We start from the raw sequence: 26,608 nt of genomic DNA on the forward strand, positions 1-26,608 counted from the left end.
GAAAATATATTTAATCTCAGGTCTCATCTTTCCATACTTAGAAATCCTCTAAGTCTCCCAGCAACAACTTTACACCTGATCCATGAGAAATAAAATGTTGGCTTGGCATGGTGGCTCACGCCTGTAATCCCAGCACTTTGGGAGGCTGAGGTGGGTGGATCACGTGAGGTCAGGAGTTAAGACTAGCCTAACCAACATGGTGAAACCCCATCTCTACTAAAAATACAAAAAAGTTAGCCGAGTGTGGTGGCGGGTGCCTGTAGTCCCAGTTACTTGGGAGGCTGAGACAGGAGAATCGCTTGAACCTGGGAGACAGGTTGCAGTGAGCCGAGATCTCGCTAGTGCACTCCAGCCTGGCGACAGAGTGAGACTCCTTCTCAAAAAAAAAAAAAAAAAAGTGTATATATATATATTCAAAATTATGGGCGTCATCTCAAATATAAAATGTATATCTTTTATGGGCTTGTTTAGCTATTTGGCCCTCCCATCCCCAACCCCCTAAACTCCTTTTTGCTTACCCCGGCCTGGGCCTATTCTGGAAAAACTAGGTCCTTCCTGCCGAGACCTCCAGCAGGCCCAGGTCTGGGAGATCCCCGTTGTATACGTTATCTCCTCTCCATTCCCATGACTACCACTTGGGTCCATGTTCTCCCAACATCACTCCAATTATTATAACAGTCACTGATTATGGGTTGGGCTCCTTACCTCTGGCATCTCTATCATCTCCCCTCCCCATCCTGCTTATCACTACCAGATTAAATTTTGCCCTGCCTCCTCAGCTGGCAGGATTCAATTCAAACAGCTCTACAACCCAGCCCCATTATGCTTACCCAGCTTCATGGCCACAACTTGAATTTCTCTTCTTGTCTCTCTGGTCTCTGTGCCCCCAATATGACAAACACATCCTGCCAGTGTTTGATGTTTCCACTGACTGAAATGTCTCCTCCTCAGCTCCTTTGTCTGCAACCAAATCCCATTCTTCAATGTAAGGCCTAGCAAAGGCTTACTTCCTTTGTGAAGTCATTAAGCCCACTCTGATCTCTCTTCTGAGTCCATTCTGTTCTTTCCTTTGTTCTTCCTTTAAAAAACATTTATTAGGGACAAGTTTTGAGTGTCAGACCCTGTGGACACAAAGAAAAAGCTTGGGTTCCTGCCTTCAAGGGGCTCACAGTTGAGTAGGGAAGACAGACATGTAAATGAAGAACAATAATAGACTGTGCTGAGTGCTGGAATGGAAGTGCAACAGGAACTCAGAAGAGGTCATTGCTGGAGGGGCCACCTCTGGAAAGGCTTCACCAAGGAAGTATAATTGGAGCTCTGTCTTCCTGTTCAAATAAGAGCTGCAGAGAGGGTGCTATCGAGCAGTACATAATCACTTAATTACATATTGGTTTGTATTCTTCTTTGATTGTTTAGTATGCTTGTCTTGACTTCTCGATGAGGCTAATCAGCTCAAGAGCAGGGACAGGCCTGACACTCTCTGTTCTCCTAGAGCCTAACAGTGGCCCTGGACAAACACTATGTGTTCAGAAAAGGCTTGTTGACTTGAAGTAGATAAATAATCCAGGCTTCTCTGGGAAAGCTGCCTGGAGGAACCGCAGCCCCCACTATAAGAGTCCCCCAGCTCATCCCTAGCAAGGCACCCACATCTGAATCCCCTATCAGAGGCCACCTCCTCCTGCCATAGCGGGGAGACTTCACCAACATACACTTGTTCATGCTGCCCCAGATGTCTTTATTGAGGCCTCTCATTTGACCCAAATACATTAACAAGTGATTGCTGAGATACAGTCCCAAACACAGTATCCTCCCTTCCTTCTGGCCAGGGACAGGACAGTCAGAAAGATACAGGATTAGAGAGAGTGGGGGAAAGCTGTGCGTAGATGGAGGGAACAGAACAGAGATGGGGCCCATATAGATGGCTAGAGGAGAATCACAAGAAAGAGTATGGAGAATGATGGAAGAGACACATAATAGATACAAGTAAGTTATGGGATAAGAAACAGAAGTCAGATAAGAGAGAACTGGGCTGGTGTCTAGTGAAAAGTAGCTCATTTCCTCATCAAATGAGGGGGATCAGGGTCTCAGCACCCAACGTATAGACCCCAGTTAGCTCTATGGCGGAGAATAACCTAGTCTCCCTGGAGGAACTCAGGGAAGGACAAGGGAAGGCAGGAGAGAGTATGAAAAGACCAGTGGGGTTGAAAGATGGTTGCCATAGCATCTAGTCATCATCATCGTCGTCATCTTCGTCATCGTCCTCTGTGTTGATCTCGCCCTCCAGCACATCTTCCAGCCAGTCCTCCAGCTCCTCAGCAGAAGGCAGGTCCTCCTCGTCGTCCATTTCCATCCATACGCTATCCGCCTAGGAGATGGCACAGGCAGGGGATGGAAGCTAAGTCTGACCCAGGTCTTGGGATCTGTGCTCTCACTCACTGTACTCTGTACATCCTTCGCTACATCCTCAGTCCCTTCCTTTCATCTGCCAGTGGCCAGAGAATCTGTCCTGGTGAAGATGTGGGTTAGAATAGTGACAGGTGAGAGTGGGAAGAAAAGTTAGATTGGCAAATAGACCTTCTCCCTTCAATCTGTCTTCTATGCTCTTGCCACACTGAACTTCCCTATCATGCCTTTGGTGCAAAACCACTGGCAGCTCTTCATGGCCTATAAGAATAAAGTTAGCAACTCTTCAGCATTCAGGACGGTTCTTTCTTTCTTTCTTTTCTAAAAGAGACAGGGTCTCACTCTATTGCCCAGGCTCAAGTGCAGAGGTGCAGTCACGGCTCACTGCAGCCTTGAACACCTGGGCTCAAGTGATTCTCCTGCCTTGGCCTCCCAAAATGCTGGGATTACAGGCCTGAGCCACCACCCCGGCCCCAGGGCTTTTCATAACCTGCTTTTCAAGTACCATTCTCAGTGACCTCTAGACTCTCAACAATAAAGATCTACCTGCCTTTTCCGGGAACCTGATATTCATTTTCCTGTTTTTAACTTTTGATCTTCCTTTTCCTTCAGTTTGGAACTGACTTCCCTGAATCATCACTTGTTGAAATCGTATACATTGTATAATCTCCATTTTGAATGTCACTTTTTCTTAAACTTTTCTCTGATTCTGTCAAGCAGAAATCAATGTGACTCCTGTGTCTTATTTTATTTGTATCATTATTTTAAAGTTTATCAGATCTGGCCTTGTAGTTAATAGAATACTTGCCTCTCCAATTAGTCTGAGAATTCTATGAAAGTAGAGACTGTGGCTCATTCAGTTCAACTTAGCAGTTTTGAAGCACCTACTGTGTGTGCATGAGAAGACTTCTGCCCTGAACAAGCTCAAAAATCTACCGGAAGAGACAGACATAATGCATAAATAGCCATTTAAATGTCATGTTCTCAATGGCTAATGAGCCCTGGGTATGCCAGGGAGGGAATGATTCTAAATGGGAGATCTGGAAAGACTTCACAGAGGAGAAAGGATTTGAACTGGGCCTTGAAGGATGAGCCACTGAGTCCAACATGGGGGACAGGGCCACATTCAGATCCTAAGTCTCCCCCTCCATCCAGCCACTAGACTGGGCATGTCTGTGTCTTGTGAGAAGGGCCCAGCTCCTAGTTAGCAGAGAGGAGGAGAGCTAGCTATGCTGGGAAGTAGAGTCGGGGGTCCACCAGGGATGAGGACAGGAAACTCACATCAGTAACATTGACGACTCCTATTTGTGGGGCTGACAAGTCGATGTCAAACGTCTTCTCCCAGTATGGGACCAGCTGTAGAGAGATCCAAATACGGCAACTTAATGGATGCTAGGAGCACAGGAATCCAGGAGGATAAGTGTGAGGGTCAGCCCAGGGATGGAGATGGGACAACATGAACTGGCAGTGAATGGGGACAGGTCCAGCTGTGAGGGCATCAAGGCAGTGGGTAGAACTAAACAGCAAAAAAGGAAAAATCCTAAAGGGAGAGCATCGGGAGGGTCAGCCGGGCACACTGGCCCCTCTTTTCTGAGGAAAACTGGATAGGAAGCCCTGTTCTGATCCTGGATCAGATCCTTGTGTTCAAGGTCAAGTCACCTCTCTCTGGCCCTCCGATCTTACATTTCTGAAATAAGGCAAGTATACCTGGTAAGTGCCAATGCTTCTCACATTTCTCTTTGTTCTTTCAGCTACTCATTCAACAATGAGTGCTAGGTGTTAGGAATGTAGCTGAGAACAAAATCATCTCCTGAAACATGGAATCTCTGTGCTATGATTCTATGATGGAGTGTGTATAGCCATATGCAGGGGTATTGTGCCTCAAAACACTGGTTTTCTTTAGGAGTCAGCCCTAGCACCTGAGCTACCTGTCCAGCTTCTGCTCTGGGAATCGTATGTGATGTCCCGTCCTGTTTCCCCTTGCTCAGGATGCCCTCCATGCCAACAGTGCCCTTAAGCATGCAACACACATACCCTCCCAGGGCCCCGCAGCTAGGAGTTGGGGATAGGAACCCTGAAACAAAGCCCTCACTAACAAGATGCCACAGTCCAAGTCCCTGCCTTAGGATAGCAGTGCCTGAGCTGTGCCTCTTACCAGGGGGAAGTCATCAGGGTCAATCCAGATGATGCTAAGATCTGGGTTTTCAGTGTTATCTTGGGCCACAGCCTTGAGAGTCTCTAAGAACTCGAAACCATCTTGGAGGGAACACAAGTGCAAGGTGTGAGGTGTATGAAGAGGAAAGGGACCCAGATGAAACAGGAGTGCAGAGCTACCTCCCTGCTCCCCGAGCTTCACATGTCTAGCCCTAGGGTGTTTGCAAACTCCCAGGAAAACCTCCGAGTGTCCAACCCAGTATTCCTCCCTCACCAGGATCAGCTTCCTCTGCGAAGGCCACAATGTGGATTCCATCCATATCATCCTCCTGTCGGGGGGTAAGAAGGAGAACAGGGTTTTGGAGAAGACCTTACTATACTCCCTGAAGTTGGGGAGCCCAGAACAGATCTTAGATGTTCATTGAACCTCAATTTTGTGGAAGTCCAGCTTCGGGACCAGATATATTCTTTTGTTTTCTGGTTTTTGTTTTTTGTTTTTTGTTTTTTTGAGACGGAGTTTCGCTCTGTTGACCAAGCTAGAGTGCAATGGCACGATCTCAGCTCACTGCCACCTCTGCCTCCCAGGTTCAAGCGATTCTCCTGCCTCAGCCTCCAGAGTAGCTGGGATTACAGGCATGCACCACCACACCTGGCTAATTTTGTATTTTTAGTAGAGATGGAGTTTCACCATGCTGGTCAGGCTAGTCTCGAACTCCTGACCTCAGATGATCCGCCTCCCTCGGTCTCCCAAAGTGCTGGGATTATAGGCGTGAGCCACTGCACCTGGCCAGATATATTCTTGTGATGGTGACCTTTTTCTAAGTGACACGCCTTTCAGCTCCAAAGCCCCACACTTCCTCTGATAATCCCTTTATCCCCAGGCTTGAGGCTCCTCCCTTGTCATCTTCAGTTATGTCTGTCTCCCATTTCCTCACACATTCTTCAGCGTAGAAATCCTTCAACTGCTGCTAGTGCACTGTTTTTTCTACAAATGGGCCTGAGGAGCAGCAGGGTGGGATTTTGCTAGGACTTGAGTCTTCTAGCACTGCTTCCCTGAGGGCCTGACCCTGGCCAGGGGCACTCACCCAGGTCTCATACATACTCTCTGGCTTCAGTTTCCTCAGGGTTGATCTAGAAGAGACAGACAGAGTGTCATTACTCAGTGGGTTAGAAGTACACCCCCTCCAGAAGGTCCCGTAGCAGAGGCTGCCTCTAGGTCAGGCCCAGGGCACAGACAGCTTGTAGCCTAGAACAAAGCCATCTGGCAAGGCCTCAACTCTGGGCACCAGGCCCAGCTCACTGCATGGTTAAAGTGGTGGGAGAGGGGAGGGTGGGCAAAGGGACTGGAAGAGAGACTCTGGGGAGAAAGGCAAGAACTGGACATCAATGTATTCATTAATGTATTCATTCATTCACTCAGTCACTATGATTGAGTGCCCGATATGTTCTAAGCACTATGCTGGGTGCTGCGTACAGTTGAACCAGGCAAGCATGTTCCTACCTTGATGAAGGGAGCCAGTAGTATGGGAGAGAGTAAGTACTGTTTATACTGGTGATTGGATATTTCCAGCTGTTGACTACTATGAAGGAAGGGAATTATGTGTGAGTGCCAGGCAGGGTTATTCAACCTCAGCACTATTGCCATTTGGAGCCAGATCATTATTCGAAGTAAGGGGCTGTCCTGTGCACTGTAGAATGTTTAGCAGTATCCCTGGCCTCTATCCGCTAAATACTAGTAGCACTCCACACAACCAAAAATGTGTCTAGACATTGCCAAACATCCTTCGGAGGGCAAAAACCTATGCCCACCTTGCCACTCCTTCCTACCTTTTAGAGAACCATTGGTTTAGGGTATATTGTATTAGAAAGAACACGGGGCCGGGTGCAGTGGCTCATGCCTATAATCCCAGCACTTTGGGAGACCAAGGCAGGCGGATCACTTGAGGTCAGGAGTTTGAGACCAGCCTGGCCAGCATGGTGAAACCTCATCTCTGCTAAAAAATACAAAAATTAGCCAGGTGTGGTGACGTGCCTGTAATTCCAGTTACTTGAGAGGCTGAGGCAGGAGAATCGCTTGAACCTGAGAGGCAGAGGCTGCAGCAAGCCAAGATGATGCCACTGCACTCCAGCCTAGGGGATAGAGTAAGACTCGGTCTTGGAAAAAAAAAAAAAAAAAAAAAAAACACATGGGACACATCAGGGTTAAAATCCCAGCTCTGACACTTATTACCTGTAGAACCTTTCACTGAGGTTAAAAGGGCTTAATATGATCATAGAGATGGAAAGCACCTTGCAGTTCCTGGCCGGCCACAGGCAGTCAACACTCATTTGTTGACAGAATTATTTAAGTCTCAATCAACCTCACACTGAATTATATACATGTATGAAGGACCTTCTCTGTGTAGGGCTCAGGGCTAAGTACTGGGATGTAAAATATTGTGCAAAATTATCAGTGTATCAGCAAGCACTGGTGCCCAAAGTGTATTCATCTCCAGGCAAGACTGGCTTCCCGGTTGGCTAAGCTTTCCCCAGCCCATCTCACACAGTGTGTTCTCGCCCAAGGAGGAGCCGACCCTGCTCAGAGGGTTGCCCTTGGTCCCCACCTCCTGTGCTCCTCCACGAAGTTGACAATCTCCTCTTCACTATTGGGTTTGTCTGGGATGGTCACAGGCTCTTCCATGAAGGCTTCGTAGAAATCAATCTCATTCAACTTCAGAGTCAGCTTCTTTGCCACCTTTGGGAGAGGGAGTAGGAGGGGAGTGGAGCAGGAGACACAGGGTCATGTTGAGAAGCAGTATTACGGGGGAACAAATATTAGGAAGGCAGTCAGAAAGCTGGGATCCTTGTCACCGCCACTGTGACACTTGACAAGTGTCTTAACTTCTCTGGGGTTGGGTTTAACATGAGATGGGTTTTAGATCATCTAAAGCCCTTCTTCAGCTCTAAATCTATGGAATGGGAGGAGCCAGGGTGGGGTAGGGAGTGCCAGTGCGTAGGAAGGGACTAGGTCAGCCATCGATTCTGGGAGAGGAAGGTGGAGGACAGCTTCGGGACATGAGGGAGAACCAATACAGCTGTAGGGAGAAGAACCTTGCTGTCGAAGGTGGCGAAGAAGGGGATGTAGGGATGAAACTCCTCAGCTGCATCCTCGAAGGCTTTGTAATCTGTGGGGGGAATGCAGAGTCGGTCTCTGGGGAAACCAGGGTCTGCCAGGGAATCATCCCCCACTACCGTACCCAGTTCTTTGCAGGCGGGGTTCATTTTGAGACCCACCCCCTCTAGTTCTTTGAGAGTGAGGGGAAGGTGGGATACTGGAGGTGCTTGTCTGGGAACTCCCAGAGTACAGGGGGTTCAGGTGCTTGTCTGGGAACCCCCAGAGTACAGGGAGGTCAGAGCTGTTGATGGTGCCGACCACAGCCAGAGGAAGAGGTGGGAAGTGCGAAGGTAGAAGCTGAGACACTGGGTGACATGGGGAGGTGGGAGGACGGGTGAGATGGGGATCCAGGGAGGGGTACAGTGGAGTCTGAGGGTTACCCACGCTCTGAGTCTTTGCTCTTGAAGTAGCCAATGAGTTTGATCTCATCCTCAATATTCTCAAATGCCTGCAGCTCTCGTTCACCTTCAATCAATTCCACAGGGTCCTCTAGGACCTGAAAGAGGAGGACATTGCAGGTAGAGGGTTTCTATCCTTGAGTAGAACCAGAAAGGGACCTAGGGAAAAGAAGGCTGGGGAACTGGAGGAGAGGGCTAGATGTTGACTGTGTGTGTGTGAGTATGTGTGTATAGGGGGTTGTGTGTGCGTGTGTGTGTATTGTGTGCAATGTGTGCAGAGTGTGTGGTGTGCATGTGTGGTGTGTGTGTGCATGTGATATATATGCGTGGTGGGTGTGTGGTATGTATATGATCTGTGTGTGATGTGTGTGGATGGTATGTGTGTGGTGTGCATATGGTGCATATGCGTACTGTGTGCTATGTAGGTGATGTGTGGTCTACTGTGTGCATGTGTGGCATGTGTGTGATGTGTGTGAATGTGTGTGGTGTGTGCATGTGTGTAGTGTGTGTGCATGTGTGGTGTGCATGTATATGTGTGCATGTGGTGTGTGTGTGCGTGTATGGTGTGTGTGCATGTGATATATCTGGTGGGTGTGTGGTATGTATATGATGTGTGTGTGGTGTGTGTGGTGTGTGTAGTGTGTGTGTGGTGTGCATGTGGTGCATATGCATAGTGGGTGGCATGCAGGTGGTGTGTGGCCTATTGTGTGCATGTGTGGCATATGTGTGACGTGTGGCATGTGTGTAGTGTATGTACATGTGTGGTGTGTGTGGTGCGTGCATGTGTGTGGCATATATGTGGTGTGTGCATGTGTGGTGTGTGTGCATGTGATATGTGTGGTGGTGGGTGTGTGGTATGTATATGATGTGTGTGTGGTGTGTGTAGTGTGTGGTGTGCATGTGGTGCATATGTGTAGTGTGTGGTGTGTAGGTGATGTGTGGCCTATTGTGTGCATGTGCATCTATGTGTGTGGTGTGTATGCAGGTGGTGTGTGTGCGTGTGGTGTGTGTGCGTGTGATGTATGTGTGTGCGTGTGGTGTGTGTGTGCAGTGTCAGGTTGGGGTTGGTAGGGACTAGGGGGCAGGCAGTGGAGTTTTCAAGCAAAGCCGTCAGATCCAGGGGAGTCCTTACATCAAGCAGAAACTCCACGATGGTGTCAGCAGAAAACTCGCCATCGTACTCAATGACTTCATCTCCCTTGAATACATACACGCTGTCCACTTCAGTTAGGCCTAGGGAGTGAGCCAGGGCGAGTGAGCCATGATCCCAGGCTTCCCACAGAACCAAGGTCCAAATCCTGGGCCACAGCCCATTTGATAATCACCGGGGCCCCACCTGCTCCACCACATGGGTCCGCTGCCCTACCCACCTCCTCTGACCCGGAGGCGGACAGGCCTGATGTCTCTGCAGCTGGATTTAGCCCAGGGGGCTAGCCTGGCCTCAGGGCTCTCTAGGGAGGAGCTGGGGGATCAGGTAGGGTGAGGGGAGGGAAGAGAGAGGTGTAGATTCTAGCAGTATTTCTCCCCTTCTCTGACTGCCACGACTAGGAGATGAGTATTCATGCCACCCCCTCTGAGGACTCTAGTAGCTGGTTCCCAGTCAAGCTCTTTAATTGCTATTACTGACCAGATGACTTCATTATTACTAACCACCCCTCCCCCATCCATGTCCAGAATCCCGTCTCAAGCCTGTGCTGCCCCCTGGTGGCTCGCTGCTGTAACAACCATGGCTCTGTAGGGGAGTGGGTGGAAGCGGAGTTGGCAGAGGTCTGGCCAGCCCAGCCTGTATTCCTTCGCTCCAGCACCTACCATGTTTTTTAGGTAAGTATAAAGAAGGCCTCCCCCACCTCTTTCTGGGATTTGAGCATGGAACTTGATAAGGAATAGAGAGCCAGAGTCTCCCAGCCATAACCCTCCCAAGCTCATATTTTCTCACCCCTTCTTTCAGAATAGATATAAATCTGAGAGGTTTCCAAGCCCCTCAGATCCCAAGGTCTGTCTGACAGGTCCTCCGCCTTAAGCCTCCCTTGGTCTCAATGCCACCTTCCCCTCCCCTCCTCTGCCCTCTCTTACCCAGTTTCTTGGCCACAGCCGCATCCTTCTCAGAGTCTACCAGCCCGAAGCCAACACCCTTGTCTTCTAGGACTTGGGCTGCTAACTGGAGGGAAGGATTATGATGAAAATTAGCCCCTGGAATTTTTATTATACCCTATTCTCCCTCTCATGCTTTCAAGTTGGGTCAGTAGAGGTGCAGGAGATATAAGAGTTGACCTTGACCCTTTGCTGAGATCCAGAATATCTCCCAGATTCCCTACAGTCACACAGTTCTGTTTTTGGCTCAACTTAGTTCATGAATATTGATTGCTCATTTGCAATGTGCTTATTATGTTGGACTTGAAGACACTGCACTCAATACTTCCTAGTGCCTGAGAGGTGCTGAGGAGTCTGGCTTCAGAGTGACTGAGGGCCCCTTCCCTCCTTCAGGGTTGAGCCCTGCATTCCATCTTGGTCAAGTCACACCTGGAGGTCCCTGTACCTGGTCAAGGGCCAAGCTCAGTGTGGGGTTGATCTTGGAAGTCCCTGAGATTCTTCAGAGTGACTCCCAATGGGAAGAATTTTGGAGGGTGGAGGGTAGTGATGGGCCTGGTCATGTTGCTGAGGAGTGGGGAAGGCCAGAGAGCTGAGAGAAGAGGTCACCATTTGTCACCCCCCAGAGGGAGACTGACAACAACTGGACAGTTCTCCCCATCAGGGCCCAACTTTCCCTTTTCACACTCTACTTCAGCCTGTCCTTAGGCTGTGGACAGTTGCTCCTGGAGGTCCCTGCCGCCGTAAGTCTTCCAGCTTAGCGTTCAACCCTGATTCTCTCTGTTGTGGGCACAGCTTGCAGCTCTACCCCCACTCAGCACAGACTCAGGCACTGTGATTCCCAGAGGGGCGGGGAAGGGAGGCAGTTGGCAGGTGGATGGCCAGGGATACTGAGCAGTCAGGATAAAAATACTCAGCTCATTAATCAGGTGGCAGGTTCTAGCACCCAGCAGGGGTGTACAAAATGAGAGCCTGTGGTTCTGGTGTCTCACCCTGAAATGCTCCAAGCTCTGGACAAGCTGAGTCCTATCTGCATGCCAAGCCAGAGAAGGGGCCACAGGAGCTTGGACAAGAAAACTCACACATCCCAGCTCCTAAAGGGGTGTGTACGACCACATAGCCCCGTTATTCCCAAATATAGGTTTTTTTTTCTTTTCTTATGGTAACTCCTTTCTCCTTTGGGCCTGAAGTCATTTTGGTGGTGAGAAGGCTCTTCCCACAAAGAGAAGATTGGGGAAGACATTCTGACACCTCCCGCAACCAAAAGAAATTTTCCAGTGAAGGCGTCCGGCTCATCCAATGGAGACAAATGGGAAATTAGGGAGGGGGAAGGAAGAGAGAGGGGACTGTGAGTCCAATGGGAGGCATGATCTCTAGAAGATATTTAAACATGGCATGCAAGTATCATAACACTTGCATTTACATTTACACTCAATTTGGATTTCTTTGGGGTGCAGCCCCTGAAGTATATGGAGAGATGTGTTCTGGCTAAGTGGATGGGTTGGGTAGGGGAGTGCAATATACACTGCTGTTCTCCCCTGGCCCTCCAAGTACCTCCCTTTTCTCCCCCGCACTGTCCTAGCGAAACCTAAGTCAAATACTACCAGCCTCCTACAGCAGGGAGGGGAGTTCTTCCTGCAGCACCCCCAGTAAAGAATTACCTAACGATGATAGTACTTTGGGGTTCCTGAGACTCTGCTTCTCATTTGACTAAAGCCACATGCCACTTGCGTCCTGTTGGTTAAGACAAGGGTCCTACCATACTGCCCCTCACCCCCAGATCCCATCCTCAAAGAGCTGGGATGTAGGATAGGGGATTCCAGAGAGGGGCCAGACATGCTTTGCAGGCCTGCAGTGCCCCCAACTCACCTCCAGGATCAGCTCCTCCATCTCAAATTGTCTTTGTGAGGCCTTGTCATCCTCGGGAGGTTCATGGTAGAGGAGTGCCAGCACCTCATACTTCTTGAACACATTCTTGTAGTTCTTTGCATTGACATTGATCACACGGTCCACACCATCGTACTCAGGGAAGTCCAGCCCTTCCTCCCCCTGTACCCCTGACTTGGGTGTTCCTAGCACCAGCAGCAGCAGCAGTGCCAGCCACAGGCCCAGCACAGCTCTGGGCCCCATCCTGCCTGTAGCACTCATGGAGGCAGTGGGATCTGGGTTGGCTCTCCTGGTCCAGAAGAGGTTAGCTGGGGTAGGGAGGGGCCCCTGGGTCCCAGATTCTGAGTTAGGGGCTCAAGTGGGAGGGGGGATTGGGGAATGGCCCAGAGCAGTGGACAGAGGACACTGCTGAGTCCTGGAGAAACTGCCGACAGAGCCAAGGGAAAAAGGGTCAGGAGGAGGAATAGGAACAGGGGGCGGGGAGGGAACCGGAGCTGCCCCCTTAAATTGGCACCCCTCAGTCCCCACCTGGTCCTGTCTAAATATGTCTCCATGGTTGGCAGGAGAGACAGATAACCTTCTGAGGCCAGGACAGCTCCATGTGGGCCGAAATCCTCCCACCTCCTACACTTCTACCCCAGGCTCCCAGGGGCTCCTTCCCTCCCCCTCCTCTGGTGTCCAGGGCACCTCAGCCCTGGTCCCTATGCTGGCCTAAGAGCTCATCGCCATATTAAGAAAGGAAAAGGAGAGATGCCGGAGCTAAAAATAAGACCAGATGAGTCGGAGGTAAATGAAGCTGGGGCTGGGGGAGGGGAGGAATAAGGGTAATTAGGGAGGGCCGAGGGTAGGGCAAGGGTAATTAGAAGTTAAATGCAGTGGAGAGGAGGAGCTAACGGGGTCAGAGGCTAAACTGATAATATAGGGTAAAAGGGGGCACATGTGGTGTTGGCTGTATGTCCTCAAGCCTGGGAATCTTCTGTAGGTGAAGTCTGATTCTGATTCTTTGATCCTATGCAGGAGATTGGGGCAATGAAAGTGCAAGCCAGGCTGCAGGAAAGAGACCCCCCTCCACTTTCTTTTAAAGAATCAGGACCAAGGATGAGGTCATTCTCTGAATAAAAGATGGAGCCGCGTCCAAGACTGGCGACCTGGCTCAGCTCCAGCCAGTTTCCTTTGCTTCATTCAGCACTCCTAACTTGGGAATGCAGGGAAGGACAGGACTGACTCGGATCCTGTCCTGTAGAGATGTGGGTTTGGGGTTTCTCTGCCCATACAGCCCACAGTGAGAAGGGGACTGTCATTTGGTTGCCACCTGTGTGTGCACTCCTTACCCTGATCCTATGGGACTCAGTTTTCTGGGGCACAGTGGGAAGGGAGGTTTTCCCAGGCTGCCTGCTTCCAAGGAGAGTGAATAGCTACTATTTATTCCCACGTCTTTGACGAGACAAAGAGGATCAGTTACTGACACTAGGGCAAAAAAAATTAACATTAGGTAAAGCATGAAGAGGTGAACCCTGTGCCCTGAACCAAGACTGATGATTAATTCTGTGCACCCGAGATCCGAAGCAGAGTTGGGCGGGTAGGGGCTTAAACTTCTGGATCCAGCTTGGGGGTGAGGACAGAGCAGTGAGTTTAACTCTGGATACGTAGGAAGGAAGGATCTTCTTCATGGCCCTCCAGGGTTCTTACTATGCACAGGTAAACTGAGGCATGAGGGAGACCATAGAGGGTCAGATCAAAGTCACAGGCTGCCACCGCACCCTGAGGTATCTCTGATTCTAGAGAGAGAGTGCTGTTTTTTGTTTTTGTTTTTGCATCCAGGGAGGGGCATGTAGTTATGTTAGCAGAATAACTTTTCCACATGTCTGCGCAGTGGACCTTACACAGCTAAACAAGAAGGCCACAGAAAATCTCAAAAGCATGGCAGGAGTGAGGCCAAGAGGGACAGCTGTCACTGCAGTAGGAGAGGTCGGAGCTAGCCTAAGCACAGCACGGTGGAGCTAAAGAGACCTCAGAAGCCCATCTCCTGGTCTCCCTGAAGAGTGACTAATGTGGGAAAGCACCATGGCCAGAGGAAGACAGCCAGGTGAGATGGGGAGGCCTGGCCAGAAGCAGATGACCTAGGTGATGTCCAGCCCCAATTTCTCACTTCTGCATTCCAGGGGAGGAGGGAGACACTGGGAGAGAGATGCTGGAACATAAAACTTGTTCCATCTTGAATCTGACCTTTTGTACCCCCAAGAGTGTGAGATGGAACTCTGATGGCGAGTCTGCTCCATCTCCTGGTCCTTTCCTACAGCTACCGGACATTGCCATCCATCCCATTCCCTCTCGTTGCCCTCTCTGGCTCCAGTCCCACCCTTCCCCTTTCCAGCGCCCGTCCCCGCTGCTTTCCCTCTTGATGCTTCACTCTCTCTACTTTCTACTCAGTCTCCTTCCCTTCAGGCCCTTGGACTTGAGAAGCCTCAACCACTGGTATCAAATGACCGTGAGTAGGGGCCTCTGTATTTTTAACCCACCAGACACCTGAAGCTCCTGCTTCTGAAAACTGAGGAGCTGGCCCCTCTGTGCTCCCGCTTCCCACCTCACTCACATATACCCTGGCCCGTTCATCTTCCAGGGTCTGGTTCAGCCATGTCAGCAACTGGGGAAGGACCCCAGGCTGATATAGCACTGTCCCTAGGAGACCTTGTGTTGGAAGAGAGAGAAGAGGGAGAGAGACCTCTGAGGAGGGGCCTGATGTAGGGAAAATGGCAGGCAATACTCATGGTGGCCTTCTCCTTGCTAGCCCATGGCCTCTCATCCTCCAGACCCACCCCGGGTCCTTCCCCATCACTAGCCTATTTTTTTTGTTGTTGTTATTTTGTTTGCTTTGTTTTGTTTTTGTGTATTTTTGACCCAGCCCTCACTGAAAGACCAGTTTGAAAGTGATTAAGGGCACACGTTCTGAAAACTGACAGACCTTGGTTTCTTCTTGGATAGCATGGAGTGGGTGGTAGGGAAATATTTATGTGACTTACTTGATGGTGTATATAAAGCCCTAGTCCCAGTGTTAGGCGTAGTATGCTGACTCCTAGTACATGTGTTTTGTTTTGGATAATAACTGATGGTTTTCCCCTGGCTTTCTTTAGCATTTCTCTTCCACCCTGTATACATTTGGGCACAGCCAATGGTCTACTCTGAAAGAGGCCTGAGAATGAACTGACCCACATGGCACGGTGGAGGGGCTCACAGAGCAAAAGTGAATGAGCGGGTGAAGGGGAAGGAAGAAATGCTGAGATGAAGGGGGGCAGGAGAGAAAGGTCTCCATGACTTTTCACTCATCTGAGAAGGCACCTGGGCCCAGGCACAGAGGCCAGGCTCTTGGGAAAATCCATCACCCCATGCAGAGCGCGGGCGGCTGCTTTACCTATAGTAAAGGCCACAGGGATTCAGAAAGTCTTGTTATAGCCTCTATCTCAAGGTTACACCAGAGAAAACAGGCTGAGGGTCAGAATGGGGTTGAGGAGTCCTGATGACAGAGGGCAGGGACCACCAGTATGCCTGGAGTCTATCCCTCCTACCTGTCCCTTTCTCAGATGAGGGACGCCACTCAGCACATGACCGTTCCCAAGTCATTTAACCTCTCCCGACTTCAGGCTTTTCACTGATGCAGTCTGATCTCTTCTAGCACCACAGCGCTGTGGTCTGCAAGCTGGTCTCACAAACTGCAAGGTGTGGTCGGATGAGTCCACCCCACCCACCCCGTGTGGATGCTGTGGACCCTCTCCTATGTGTGGCTCAGCTGCTCCTCTCTCCCTGACCTTCCATTTCTCTGATCTCAACTGGAGTTTTGAGGCAACCATTTGCCCTGTCCTTGCTGTCCAGTGGCTCGGAGAGTGACTTTAAAGGGCAAGGATGCTTGATACTGATCCTATTCCAGCCTTGACTCTGGTCCTTAAAACACTTCCCCAGCCTGGTCATCATGGACCTGTGGAGGGAGCTTCACAGTAATCCCCACTCCCCTAATACAGATTTGACACATCCAGCCGATGAGGGCTTTTCCGGACATTTACTGTCTAGACTGGCTACGGGATTCAGCAGGACCATGCCCCTCCCTGCAGGGCTCCAGCTAGATGCAGGCTGGGCTTCCCTTCAGCCCACCTCATCCTCTGCCTGTGATGCCCTCAAGCCAGCCCAGGATTTCCCATCTTTCTCATCCAAGATAATTCATCCTAGTGTCTCAAATGTTGTGTCAAACTTATAATCTCTGGCCCCACCCCAGCTCTCACGACACCCCTGTGTCACAGGAAGCTCTTCCTCTGCTGAGTTTAGTAGTACGTCTCCCTCTCCACCCAGCCTGTGGAAGAGAAGAGACCAGTGTGAACTGGAAGAAGGGAGGAGAGGCATCCAGGGGAGACAGGCAGAAGGGAAAGCAGGGACAAGGTTGGAGGTGGGAGGTCTGGAACACAGGGCACTGAGGGTCAGATGGAGCAGGGGGGTGCAGCCAAGGGGTGGAGAGGTCTGAGTTCCAGGCGCAGTCAAGGCTGGCAGCGAGGAGGGGAGAAAGTCAGTGGTGGGTCTGGAGGGACTAGGTGGGATAGCGGAGCTAGTCAGGGGGCTGGTGACCACTCAGTCAGAGCGGGGCCCAGGGGAGCCTCACCACCCGGGTGCTGACGGATGAGGAGTTTTCTGATTTCATCATAGATGAAGATGAGAATACTGTAGGGAATGGCACAGAGCCACCAGGTTATCCTGTAGAGAGCAAGAGCCAATCAGCATGGCAGGAGAGACAGATGCTAGAGGACAGGTGCAGAGAGTAATGCACAGGAATTGCATGTTTCATTGCTTGTGTCTACTGTGTGCCTGGGACTGTGCTGGGGACAGTGCAGTTGAGTAAAATCTGGTTGATCCTTCCTTTTTTTTTGAGACAGAGTCTCGTTCTGTTGCCCAGGCCGGAGTACAGTGGAGCAACCTCGGCTAGTGAGGCAACCTCTGCCTCCCTGATTTGAGTGATTCTCATGCCTCAGCCTCCTGAGTAGCTGAGATTACAGGTGCGCACCACCACTCCCAGCTAATTTTTTGCATTTTTTTTTTTTTTGAGACAGTCTCACTCTGTCACCGAGGGTGGAGTGCAGTGGCGTGATCTCAGCTTACTGCAAACTCCACCTCCCAGGTTCAAGCGATTCTCCTGCCTTTGCCTCCCGGGTAGCTGGGACTATAGGCATGCACCACCACTCCCAGCTAATTTTTGTATTTTTAGTAGAGATGGGGTTTCACTGTGTTGATCAAGATGGTCTCGAACTCCTGACCTTGTGATCCGCCTGCTTCGGCCTCCCAAGTGCTAGGATTACAGGTGTGAGCCACCGTGCCTGGACAATTTTTTGTATTTTTAGTAGAGACTAAATTTTTTGTATTTTCGCCACATTGCCCAGGCTGGTCTTGAACTTTTGAACTCAGGCAATCCGCCCTCCTCAGCCTCCCAAAGTGCTAGGATTATAGGCATGAGCCATCGTGCCCGGCCTGAGACCTACCTTTGAGGAGGTCAAAGCCTGTGGGATTAGCGATTGGGAGTGGAGAAGAGAGGCATGAGACAGAAACATAAAGAGCCAGTGATAGCCGGGCGTGATGGCTCACACTTGTAGTCCCAGCACTTTGGGAGGCCGAGGCAGGCGGATCATGAGGTCAGGAGTTTGGGACCATCCTGACCAATATGATGAGACCCCGTCTCTACTAAAAATATAAAAATTAGCTGGGTGTGGTGGCATGTGCCTGTAATCCCAGCTACTCAGGAGGCAGGAGAATTGCTTGAACTTGGGAAGTGGAGGTTGCAGTGAGCGGAGATCGCACCACGGTGCTCCAGCCTGGGCGACAGAGCGAGACCGAGACTTCCTTGGAAAAAAAAAAAAAGGCCGGCCGGGCGCGGTGGCTCAAGCCTGTAATCCCAGCACTTTGGGAGGCCGAGACGGGTGGATCACGAGGTCAGGAGATCGAGACCATCCTGGTCTACACGGTGAAACCCCGTCTCTACTAAAAAATACAAAAAAACTAGCCGGGCGAGGTGGCGGGCGCCTGTAGTCCCAGCTACTCGGGAGGCTGAGGCAGGAGAATGGCGTGAACCCGGGAGGCGGAGCTTGCAGTGAGCCGAGATCGCGCCACTGCACTCCAGCCCGGGCGACAGAGCGAGACTCCGTCTCAAAAAAAAAAAAAAAAAAAAGGCCAATGATAATATAATATGATAAATGTCATATTAGAGATACATGCAATGTTCACAAGATTCTCTGCCAACATTTGTGGAGCCACTGAGGGAGACCCGTGTGCTCTCTGCATACTCTAGGGCTTGTGCCCACAAAGGGGAGGTTGTCTGAGCAGGAGGGGTCTGAGACATCTAGTGTGGGGATACTTTGTCAGCGAGTATACTGATGCTTCTGTATTACAAAGATGGGGACATTGTTTTCTTCCTCAACCTCTTTTTATAAATAGACCAGGAAGATGGATTCTGGGGAGGGGCTGAATCAGGACAGCAGTTGTTCCCTTGGATGACAGAAGAAATGGCCTAGACCAGCGCTGTCCAATAGAAATATAATGTGAGCCACATGTAACATTTAATATTTTCTAGTAGCCACATTAACATAAGTAACATGAAACAGATGAAATTAATTTTAATAATATTTTTATTTAACCCAATATATCAAAAACATTATCATTTAAATATGTAATCAATATAAACATTATTTATTTTAATTACATTTAATGTGTTTTATAGAGACAGGGACTTGCTGTGTCCTCCAGGCTGGAGTGCAGTGGCACAATCATAACTCGCTGCAGTCTGGAACTCCTGGGCTCAAGCCATCTTACTGCCTCAGCCTCCTGAGTAACTGGGACCGTCGGTGTGCACCGCTACACCTGGCTAAGTTTTAAATTTTTTTGTTGAGACAATGTCTCACTTTGTGTACAGTTTGGTCTTGAACTCATGGCCTTAAGCGATCCCCCCCACCTTGGCCTCCCAAAATGCTGGGATTGGAGCCACTACACCCCCACCTCAATATTAGCATTATCAAGGTCAGATGCGGTGGCTCATGCCTGTAATCCCAGCACTTTGGGAGGCCGAGGTGGGTGGATCATGAGGTCAGGAGTTTAAGACCAGCCTGACCAACATGATTAAACTAAAAACACAAAATTAGCTGGGCGTGGTGATGCGTGCCTGTAATCCCAGCTACTCAGGAGGCTGAGGCAGGAGAATTGCTTCAACCAGGGAAGCAGAGGTTGCAGTGAGCTGAGATTGTGCTACTGCACTCCAGCCTGGGCAACTGAGTAAGACTCCATCTCAAAAAAAAAAAAAAAAAAGGCATTATCAATAAGATACTTTACATTCTTCTTCTCATCCTAAGTCTTGGAAATTCAGTGAATATTTTTCACTGACAGAATGTCTGAACTCAGATATAAAATTTCAACAGTTGAAGGGGAATATGGTCCAACCAAAATAATGAAGTTGTAATATAGAAAAATATTTCACATTGCTTTAGTTTTTGACTTTAATTAAAATTGAATAAAATTACAAATTTACTTCCCCAGTCTCACTAGTCTCATATATCGAAAGCACAGTAGTCGTATATGGATATACCGTATTGGACAGTACAGGCCTGGGCCATGGCTCATTCCACATGCACACAAATATAAACATTTCTACACAAATAGCCACCCCACCCCTTCATTCAACAAACAATTGTTTTATATACTCTGTGTCTGTGTTAGGTATTGGGGAAATAAAAATGACAACATGTTGGTCTCGTGTAGCTCTCAAGGAACTCAGGGGAATCAGAGAAAAGAGGGTGAACACACACACACAGAATACAGAATCGCAATATTAGGTGCTAAGTTTTATGGTTAAGGTGTACACAGAGTATTTGAAAGCACAGATAATACTCAACTGCATTTGTTATTATGTCTATAATGGCATTAATAGCAACAAGAATAAAGCTACTAGTAACAAGGCGTCCACCATGACCCAAGCATGCTTGGTGCTTTATGCCCATTTCTACGTGTAAATCTCACAACACTCTGCAAGGTCCATCCCTGGAGTGTATTATTGAGACTTTGCGGGTGTAGCTGAGGCTCAGAGTGGTTCCATACTTGTCCAAGGTCACAGAATAATATATAGTAGAGTTGAGACTTCCACCTGGGATTGTCAGTGTCTAAGGCCAGTGCCAACGTCTCCTATTAAACATTAATTGAGTGCCTACATTGTATAAAGCATCGTGTAAAACACTACAAGGGATGGAAAGGTGAGCAGAGTACGGACATACACAGAAATGTGTTGGAAGAAGGACAGGTGTGGTGGCTCATGCCTGTAATCCCAGCACTTTGGGAGGCAGAGGCGGGTGGATCACCTGAGGTTGGGAGTTCGAGACTGGCCTGGCCAACATGGTGAAACCCCGTCTGTACTAAAAATACAAAAAAATTAGCTGGGCATGGTGGTGGGTGCCTGTAATCCCAGCTACTCAGGAGGCTGAGGCAGGAGAATCACTTGAACCAGGGAGGTGGGGGTTGCAGTGAACCGAGAATGTGCCATTTCACTCCAGCCTGGGCAATAAGAGCAAAACTCTGTCTCAAAAAAAAAAAAAATGTGTTGGAAGAATACATACTACATCCTTAATTGAGGCTACCTATGCAAGTTGGGTTGGGTAATGGGGATGGGAGTGGAATGGAACATTTGCTTTTTTCTCTGTACATTTTTAAATATAAATTTTTCCACATCAAGCATATACTAATGTTAATGCAAAGCAAAACAAAGCAAAAACCTGGAGTTGAGCAAGAGAAGGCACCAGACAATAAGAATTTCAGTAGGCATGATCACATACATATACATTAAAACATATTTGCATAAGTACAACAGAATTAGCTAAGCATAGATTAGGCTATTTTTATGGTTACTTCAGCTGCAAGCAATATGTATCCTTGGACAACTACAGCACACATCATCACGAAAAAGATTTCATTCTGTTAAACACTGGTAAGTCTGCTAAATTTGTGTGTCTAGTGGGTTGTGATCATTTGGCACAGTCTCTAATATCTCCCTAAATAAGATCCACTTATCAGAGCACAGATGACTCTCCTTGTACCACTGAGTGTACATGTAGCTCCATGTATCCAGGCAGCTCCTGGCTCATTACAATCCTAGTGAAACACACCCTTCCTCTCCATGCTCCCCCATTCCTGGACATCCCCTGCTTGCATCCCTTCCCTTACTCACTTGAGTGGGTACATTCGCAAGGCCACGTCCATGCCTGGAGTGTAGGACAGAAATGCAGCCAAGAGTGTCTCCTCCAGGATCCCAAATATTAGGACTTTGTTTCTGGGTAGAAACATTCATGGGTGTGATGGTGAGGGAGAGGAAAAGACAGGGGGAAATGGTATGTTCTGGTGTGTAGGGCTTGGGAGAGTGTTGGGGCTGTTTTGTGGGATGTTCACCTCATGCCCTGCTGGAAAGCTGAGCTGCGGCGAGTCTTGGAGATGATGAGATCCGCCCACTGCACAACCACGATGGTGACAAAAAAGGCCGTTTGGCACGTGAACTCCACAACTTTTCGTTGCTCATAGGTCTGGAGAGGGCAGGGAGGAGGAGACAGTGTCAGAAGGAGATTCTGTACACCCTAAAGTTTCTTCCCTCTCCCACCTTCCAGGACCCCGGGGCTGAGTCAGGTCCTCATTTTTTTTTTTTTTTTTTGAGACGAAGTATCACTTTTGTTGCCCAGGCTGGAGTGCAATGGTGTGGTCTTTGCTTACTGCAACTTCTGCCTCCCCGGTTCAAGCAATTATCCTGCCTCAGCCTCCTGAATAGCTGGGACTACAGGCACCTGCCACCACACCGGGCTAATTTTGTGTATTTTTAGTAGAGACGGGGTTTCACCATGTTGGCCAGACTGGTCTCGAACTCCTGACCTCAGGTGATTTGACTGCCTTTGCCTCCCAAAGTTCTGGGATTACAGGCGTGAGCCACCACGCCCAGCCAGGTCCTCACTCTTTAGACCCCCACAGCACTTCACAGATGTCTCTGTTTTAGCGCTTTTCATATTGTATTATGATTTGTTTGTGTTTTCCTTGCCTGACTGAGAGCTTCTCAAGAAAAACTACTTGCCTTATTTAGCTCTATGTCCTCTCCCTGTGCTTAGTTCAGTGGATGGCATGTAGCATGGCTCAATAAATATGGATTGAGCTAATAAGAAGGGGTAAGAGAAGAAGGTAGAGTTAGAGAGGAAGGCAGGGCTGGGCATGGTGACTCACGCCTGTAATCCCAGCACTTTGGGAGGCCGAGGCAGGTGGATCACGAGTTCAGGAGATCAAGACCATCCTGGCCAACATGGTGAAACCCTGTCTGTACTGAAAAATACAAAAACTTAGCTGGACGTGGTGGTGGGTGCCTGTAGTCCCAGCTGCTTGGGAGGCTGAGGTGAGAGAATGGCGTGAACCTGGGAGGCGCCACTGCACTCCAGTCTGGACAACAGAGTGAGACTCTGTCTCAAAAAAAAAAAAAAAAAAAAGCAATAAAAAGAGAGGAAGGCAGAGTCAGGAGATATAGGTCAGAAAGGGTGGGGCCAGAGGACAGTGTGAATACAGGGGGGAAAGAAATACCCCAAAGAGTGGTATCAGATAGGAGACATTCATTCATTCATTTGCTCTTTCATTCACACTTTACACATAAGGAACTTAGAGTCTAGTGGGGAAAATAAATACGCTAACCATGTCAGCACAATAGGTAGGTTATAAAAGAGAGATTGCAGAGGGCTACGGGAACACAGAAGAGGTGCATCTAAATTAGACCGGACAGAAAAGCTTCTGTTTTAAAAACTAAAACAGCATGTTTATAAATAACTCGTAGATCAAATAAATTTGAAAATATGGAAGACTGCACAATCATGAAATACTACGTATCAAACCCCATGGGATGGGGTAAAGTTGTACTTGGAGAGGAATATAGAGCCTTAAACGATAGAAGACAAGACAAAGGCTGGAAATTGATGAGCCAAGCATGGAACTTAGAATAAGACCAATCAGCATGTTTGTGTGCATCAGATTATCCCACCACTGTCCATCACAGTCAGTTGCCATTTCCTGCATCACTCACTATCATTTCTTGAAGATTTTAGCTTCTGACACTGTTACTCCACTATTACTTCTGTCCTTGTTTTTGGAGATTGAAATGTCCATGTTGATGATCCTTCCAATGCCGTGGTCTCACAGTTCCTCGATCTTCTCCTCCAATGATATTATTGTCCTCCACTCCCCACCTGGGCTGCTTGCTCCCATCCTTAAACGCTAGATATTGTCCTTTCCAATACCTATTATTTCTTTGTAATTTCAAGCATCTTTCTCTCTCTGACCAGCATTTTTATAATTCCATCTCACTCTAGTATCCTAGTTCCAACACTTCTTGGACCCCCTTGGACTTACAATCTCTTGATTAAATATGTTATATAGTTGGTTATTATCTGTCTTCCCATCCCTACCTAGAAATAAGCTCTATGAGAGCAATAACTTGATGATTTTTGTTCACTATCATATCCCCAGGCCCTAGAACAGTACCTGGTACATAGAAGATGCTCAGTAAATATTGTCTGAATGAACAAGTGAGTGGAGGAATCACTGGAATTAATGAAAGATATTTAGAAAGCAAGGAGCGATCCTTGCTTCTACAGTGCATCATGCACTTCCTGGGTGGGTGGCTCTATACTAGATTATCTGAAAATTACAGTCATACAAGAGACACGGATGCACCTTTATAGAGTTTGTTGCTCAGGGCAACTGTTCTCAACACATTTTTGTGATACTTCAAGATGCCTTCAATGTGCAGGGGGGAATTCTTAACTTTTTACCTCAAATTACTTTTAATTACCATTAATTTACTGTCAATAAATTTATGTCATGCTGCATCTTGGCAACAGGAAGGGAGTATCAAGATGGAAAACAAGGGCTTGAGCTGGGAGTTGAGATGTCGGCAGGGTGCACAGCAATGAGAACTTTGGGTGTCATTGGATCCTGGAGCAGTGTTGATAGCTGGGAATATTGACATCTGATGGCCTTTATAAGACTGAGCTAGTGGAAGCCAAGTGAGGGGCATCTTCCCAGCAATTCAGATTTGAACACAATTTGAGAAGCCTGCAGTTGGCTAGGTTTGGAGACATCATGGTGAAGTGGGAAAGTGCTGGGCAGGGATCAAGAGTCCAGAATTCAAGTCTAGCTGTTTTAGGGATTCACTGTGGGACTTTGAGCAAGTTACAGAATCTTCCTAGATCAGTTTCCTCATCTGTAGAATGATGATAATTGACTGTGTCCTCTGTGACACTACAATTCTAGCAATAATTGGTGTCACATGTCACATGTCCCACTGTCTTAGAAATTGGGACAGGAGTATTCACAGATACCAAAAAAGCATACTTACTAAAATTCTTGCACACATATTGTTGGGGAGAGGGCTTCGGTTTGAGCTTCATTCATCTTGGATGTTAGAAAAGACAACTATAGAGAGGTATCCTCTAGGTTAAAAAGGTTTAGAATGATTAGGAAGGGATATACAAAGAAAATAGGTTTTCAGGGGTTTTTTTCTTTGAGACGGAGTCTTGCTCTGTCACCAGGCTGAAGTACAGTGGCGCAATCTCAGCTCACTACAATCTCCGCCTCCTGGGATCAAGCGATTCTCCTGCCTCAGCCTCCTGAGTAGCTGGGATTACAGGCATGCGCCACCGTCCCCAGCTGATTTTTGTATTTTTAGTAGAGACGGGGTTTCCTCATGTTGGCCAGGATGGTCTCGATCTCTTGACCTCGTAATCCATCTGCCTCTGCCTCCCAAAGGGCTGGGATTACAGGCGTGAGTCACTGTGCCCGGCCGGTTTTCAGAATTTATATTTATTTAGTTAGTTTTTGAGACAGAGTTTTACTCTTGTTGCCCAGGCTGGAGTGCAATGGCATGATTTGGGCTCACTGCAACATTTGCCCCCCGGGTTCAAGTGATTCTCCTGTCCCAGCCTCCTGAGTGGTTGGGATTACAGGCACACGCCACCACGCCCAGCTAATTTTGTACTTTTAGTAGAGATGGGGTATCTCCATGTTGGTCAGACTGGTCTTGACTCCCAATCTCAGGTGATCCACCCACCTCGGCCTCCCAAAGTGCTGGGATTACAGATGTGAGCCACTGCATCTGGTCTCAAATTTTAAATCATATCATTTGAACTGTCAGGGAGGAAGAGTATAACAGGAGAGGACCCAGCATTTATTTCTGGGGCAATCATGGTTAGAACCTGCGACAACAGAAACCAGCTCAGAAAAGTTGATATGACAAAGACTTCAAGGAGCCAAAGGACCCAGACAGGCAGGGCCAGACAACAGACAGGAGGAGCCAGCTGGAATGAGCCTATGCTAAACAGAAGAGGATTTGCTGTTGTGACTGGAGACTGAGGGCAAGTGTGAGAATGCTCATACAGGACTGAAGAAAAGGCATCGGCTCTGCTTGTGGGGTGCTTCCCTTCTTTCCTCTTAAAAAATGTGCTAGACCCACTCTCCCCTGTCACTCTCACATTTACTGGTCTCAGCTCCTACCTTATCCTTCTACTCACCCACTGCTGTCCGTAGCTGTCCTCCAGGTCATTCAAGTATTTATCTTCCCAGTGGAGGCGGATGCCCAGCAGATCAACAGGCCTAAAACCATTCTCAGCCAGGATTACAAAGTAGGTGAAGAATCCAGCCAGAGCCTGGATCATCCCTGTGAATGACAGAGTTGCAGGACAGGGGAGCTTGGTTCAGAGAAGGGCCCCAAAAGGTAGGCAAGGGGAGGGCTGGGGGCTGGGACTTGCTTCTGGCTGGGCTGGTGTGTGTCTGAAGAGTAATGTGGAAGAGTCTTGCCATCAGCAGCCTGAGCCTGTCATCTCTCATCTCTGTGGGACTTTCCTTCAAGCCCTGACATTTATTTCTAAACTCTGACCCAGAGTCAGCTTTGAATCATATAATCTTAAAACTGAAAAGGACTTTAGAGGCCACTGATTCCCTCTCCCAATTTTTTTTTTTTGAGACAGGATCTTACTCTGTTCATCGCTCACCCTATTTTCTGAAATACCATTGCACCTGGAAACTCAGGAACAAAGACTTCTAATGACTCTCAAATGTCTGTCAAGGCTGACCCCAACACAAATGATATCTATGTCTACAGTCTTATTTTTCACTACTTTATAAAGACTAAGGGTTCTGCCAACCTGATTTATTCACTCCTCTCTAACTGTGCCATATGAAATTCCCCACTCCTTTGGTCTCCCACACCTGACCATAGTCTAAGCCCCATTTTCCCACACCAAGTTTAAGTCCTATTTCCTGCATAAGGCTTCTCTGGCTATCCTCATAATGGTGAGCCTACTTGCTTTGTAATCCTGTAGCATGTTCTGTCTATACTCATTATTTGGCAATTGGAGATGCTATCATTTTATGTATGTTTGTTCCTTTTGTACTGGACTCTAAGTCAAGGACAGATCAGAGGTGAGTGGTTCTTTGTGTTTTCAGG

At 48.4% G+C, this 26,608-nt stretch overlaps 2 protein-coding genes across 2 annotated transcripts in view; both read right to left on the minus strand.

Annotated features, from left to right (window-relative positions):
- Window positions 1–1,711: 1,711 nt before the first annotated feature.
- Window positions 1,712–12,902, minus strand: CASQ1 (calsequestrin 1). Its single transcript, XM_033195434.1, has 11 exons — window positions 12,067–12,902; window positions 10,183–10,267; window positions 9,242–9,342; window positions 8,096–8,207; window positions 7,648–7,721; window positions 7,161–7,291; window positions 5,643–5,688; window positions 4,832–4,886; window positions 4,559–4,659; window positions 3,685–3,759; window positions 1,712–2,365 (listed from the first exon to the last, which is right to left on the minus strand). Exons 1-11 carry the CDS (start codon window positions 12,343–12,345, stop codon window positions 2,225–2,227), a joined length of 1,200 nt encoding a protein of 399 aa, XP_033051325.1. The 5' UTR covers window positions 12,346–12,902; the 3' UTR covers window positions 1,712–2,224.
- A 3,214-nt stretch (window positions 12,903–16,116) lies between these two features.
- Window positions 16,117–26,608, minus strand: part of ATP1A4 (ATPase Na+/K+ transporting subunit alpha 4) — a 35,518-nt gene continuing 25,026 nt past the window's right edge. Inside the window, 5 exon segments of the mRNA XM_033195433.1 lie at window positions 16,117–16,423; window positions 16,727–16,818; window positions 21,317–21,418; window positions 21,535–21,665; window positions 25,674–25,819. Coding sequence (XP_033051324.1) covers window positions 16,395–16,423; window positions 16,727–16,818; window positions 21,317–21,418; window positions 21,535–21,665; window positions 25,674–25,819 — 500 coding nt within the window. The 3' untranslated portion in view covers window positions 16,117–16,394.

Source organism: Trachypithecus francoisi, unplaced genomic scaffold, assembly GCF_009764315.1.
Source record: "Trachypithecus francoisi isolate TF-2019V2 unplaced genomic scaffold, Tfra_2.0 Lachesis_group5, whole genome shotgun sequence".
NCBI classification, from domain to species: domain Eukaryota; kingdom Metazoa; phylum Chordata; class Mammalia; order Primates; family Cercopithecidae; genus Trachypithecus; species Trachypithecus francoisi.

What these genes read in the sequence shown, in the direction of transcription:
- CASQ1 (XM_033195434.1), bottom strand. Translation starts at nt 12,345, where the DNA reads ATGAGTGCTACAGGCAGGATGGGGCCCAGAGCTGTGCTGGGCCTGTGG. An exon ending in TCGTGGAGTTTCTGCTTGAT is followed by an intron (nt 8,208 to 9,241) that starts GTAAGGACTCCC and finishes CTCCTCTTTCAG; the next exon opens with GTCCTAGAGGACCCTGTGGA. An exon ending in CAAGAGCAAAGACTCAGAGC is followed by an intron (nt 7,722 to 8,095) that starts GTGGGTAACCCT and finishes TTCCCCCCACAG; the next exon opens with ATTACAAAGCCTTCGAGGAT.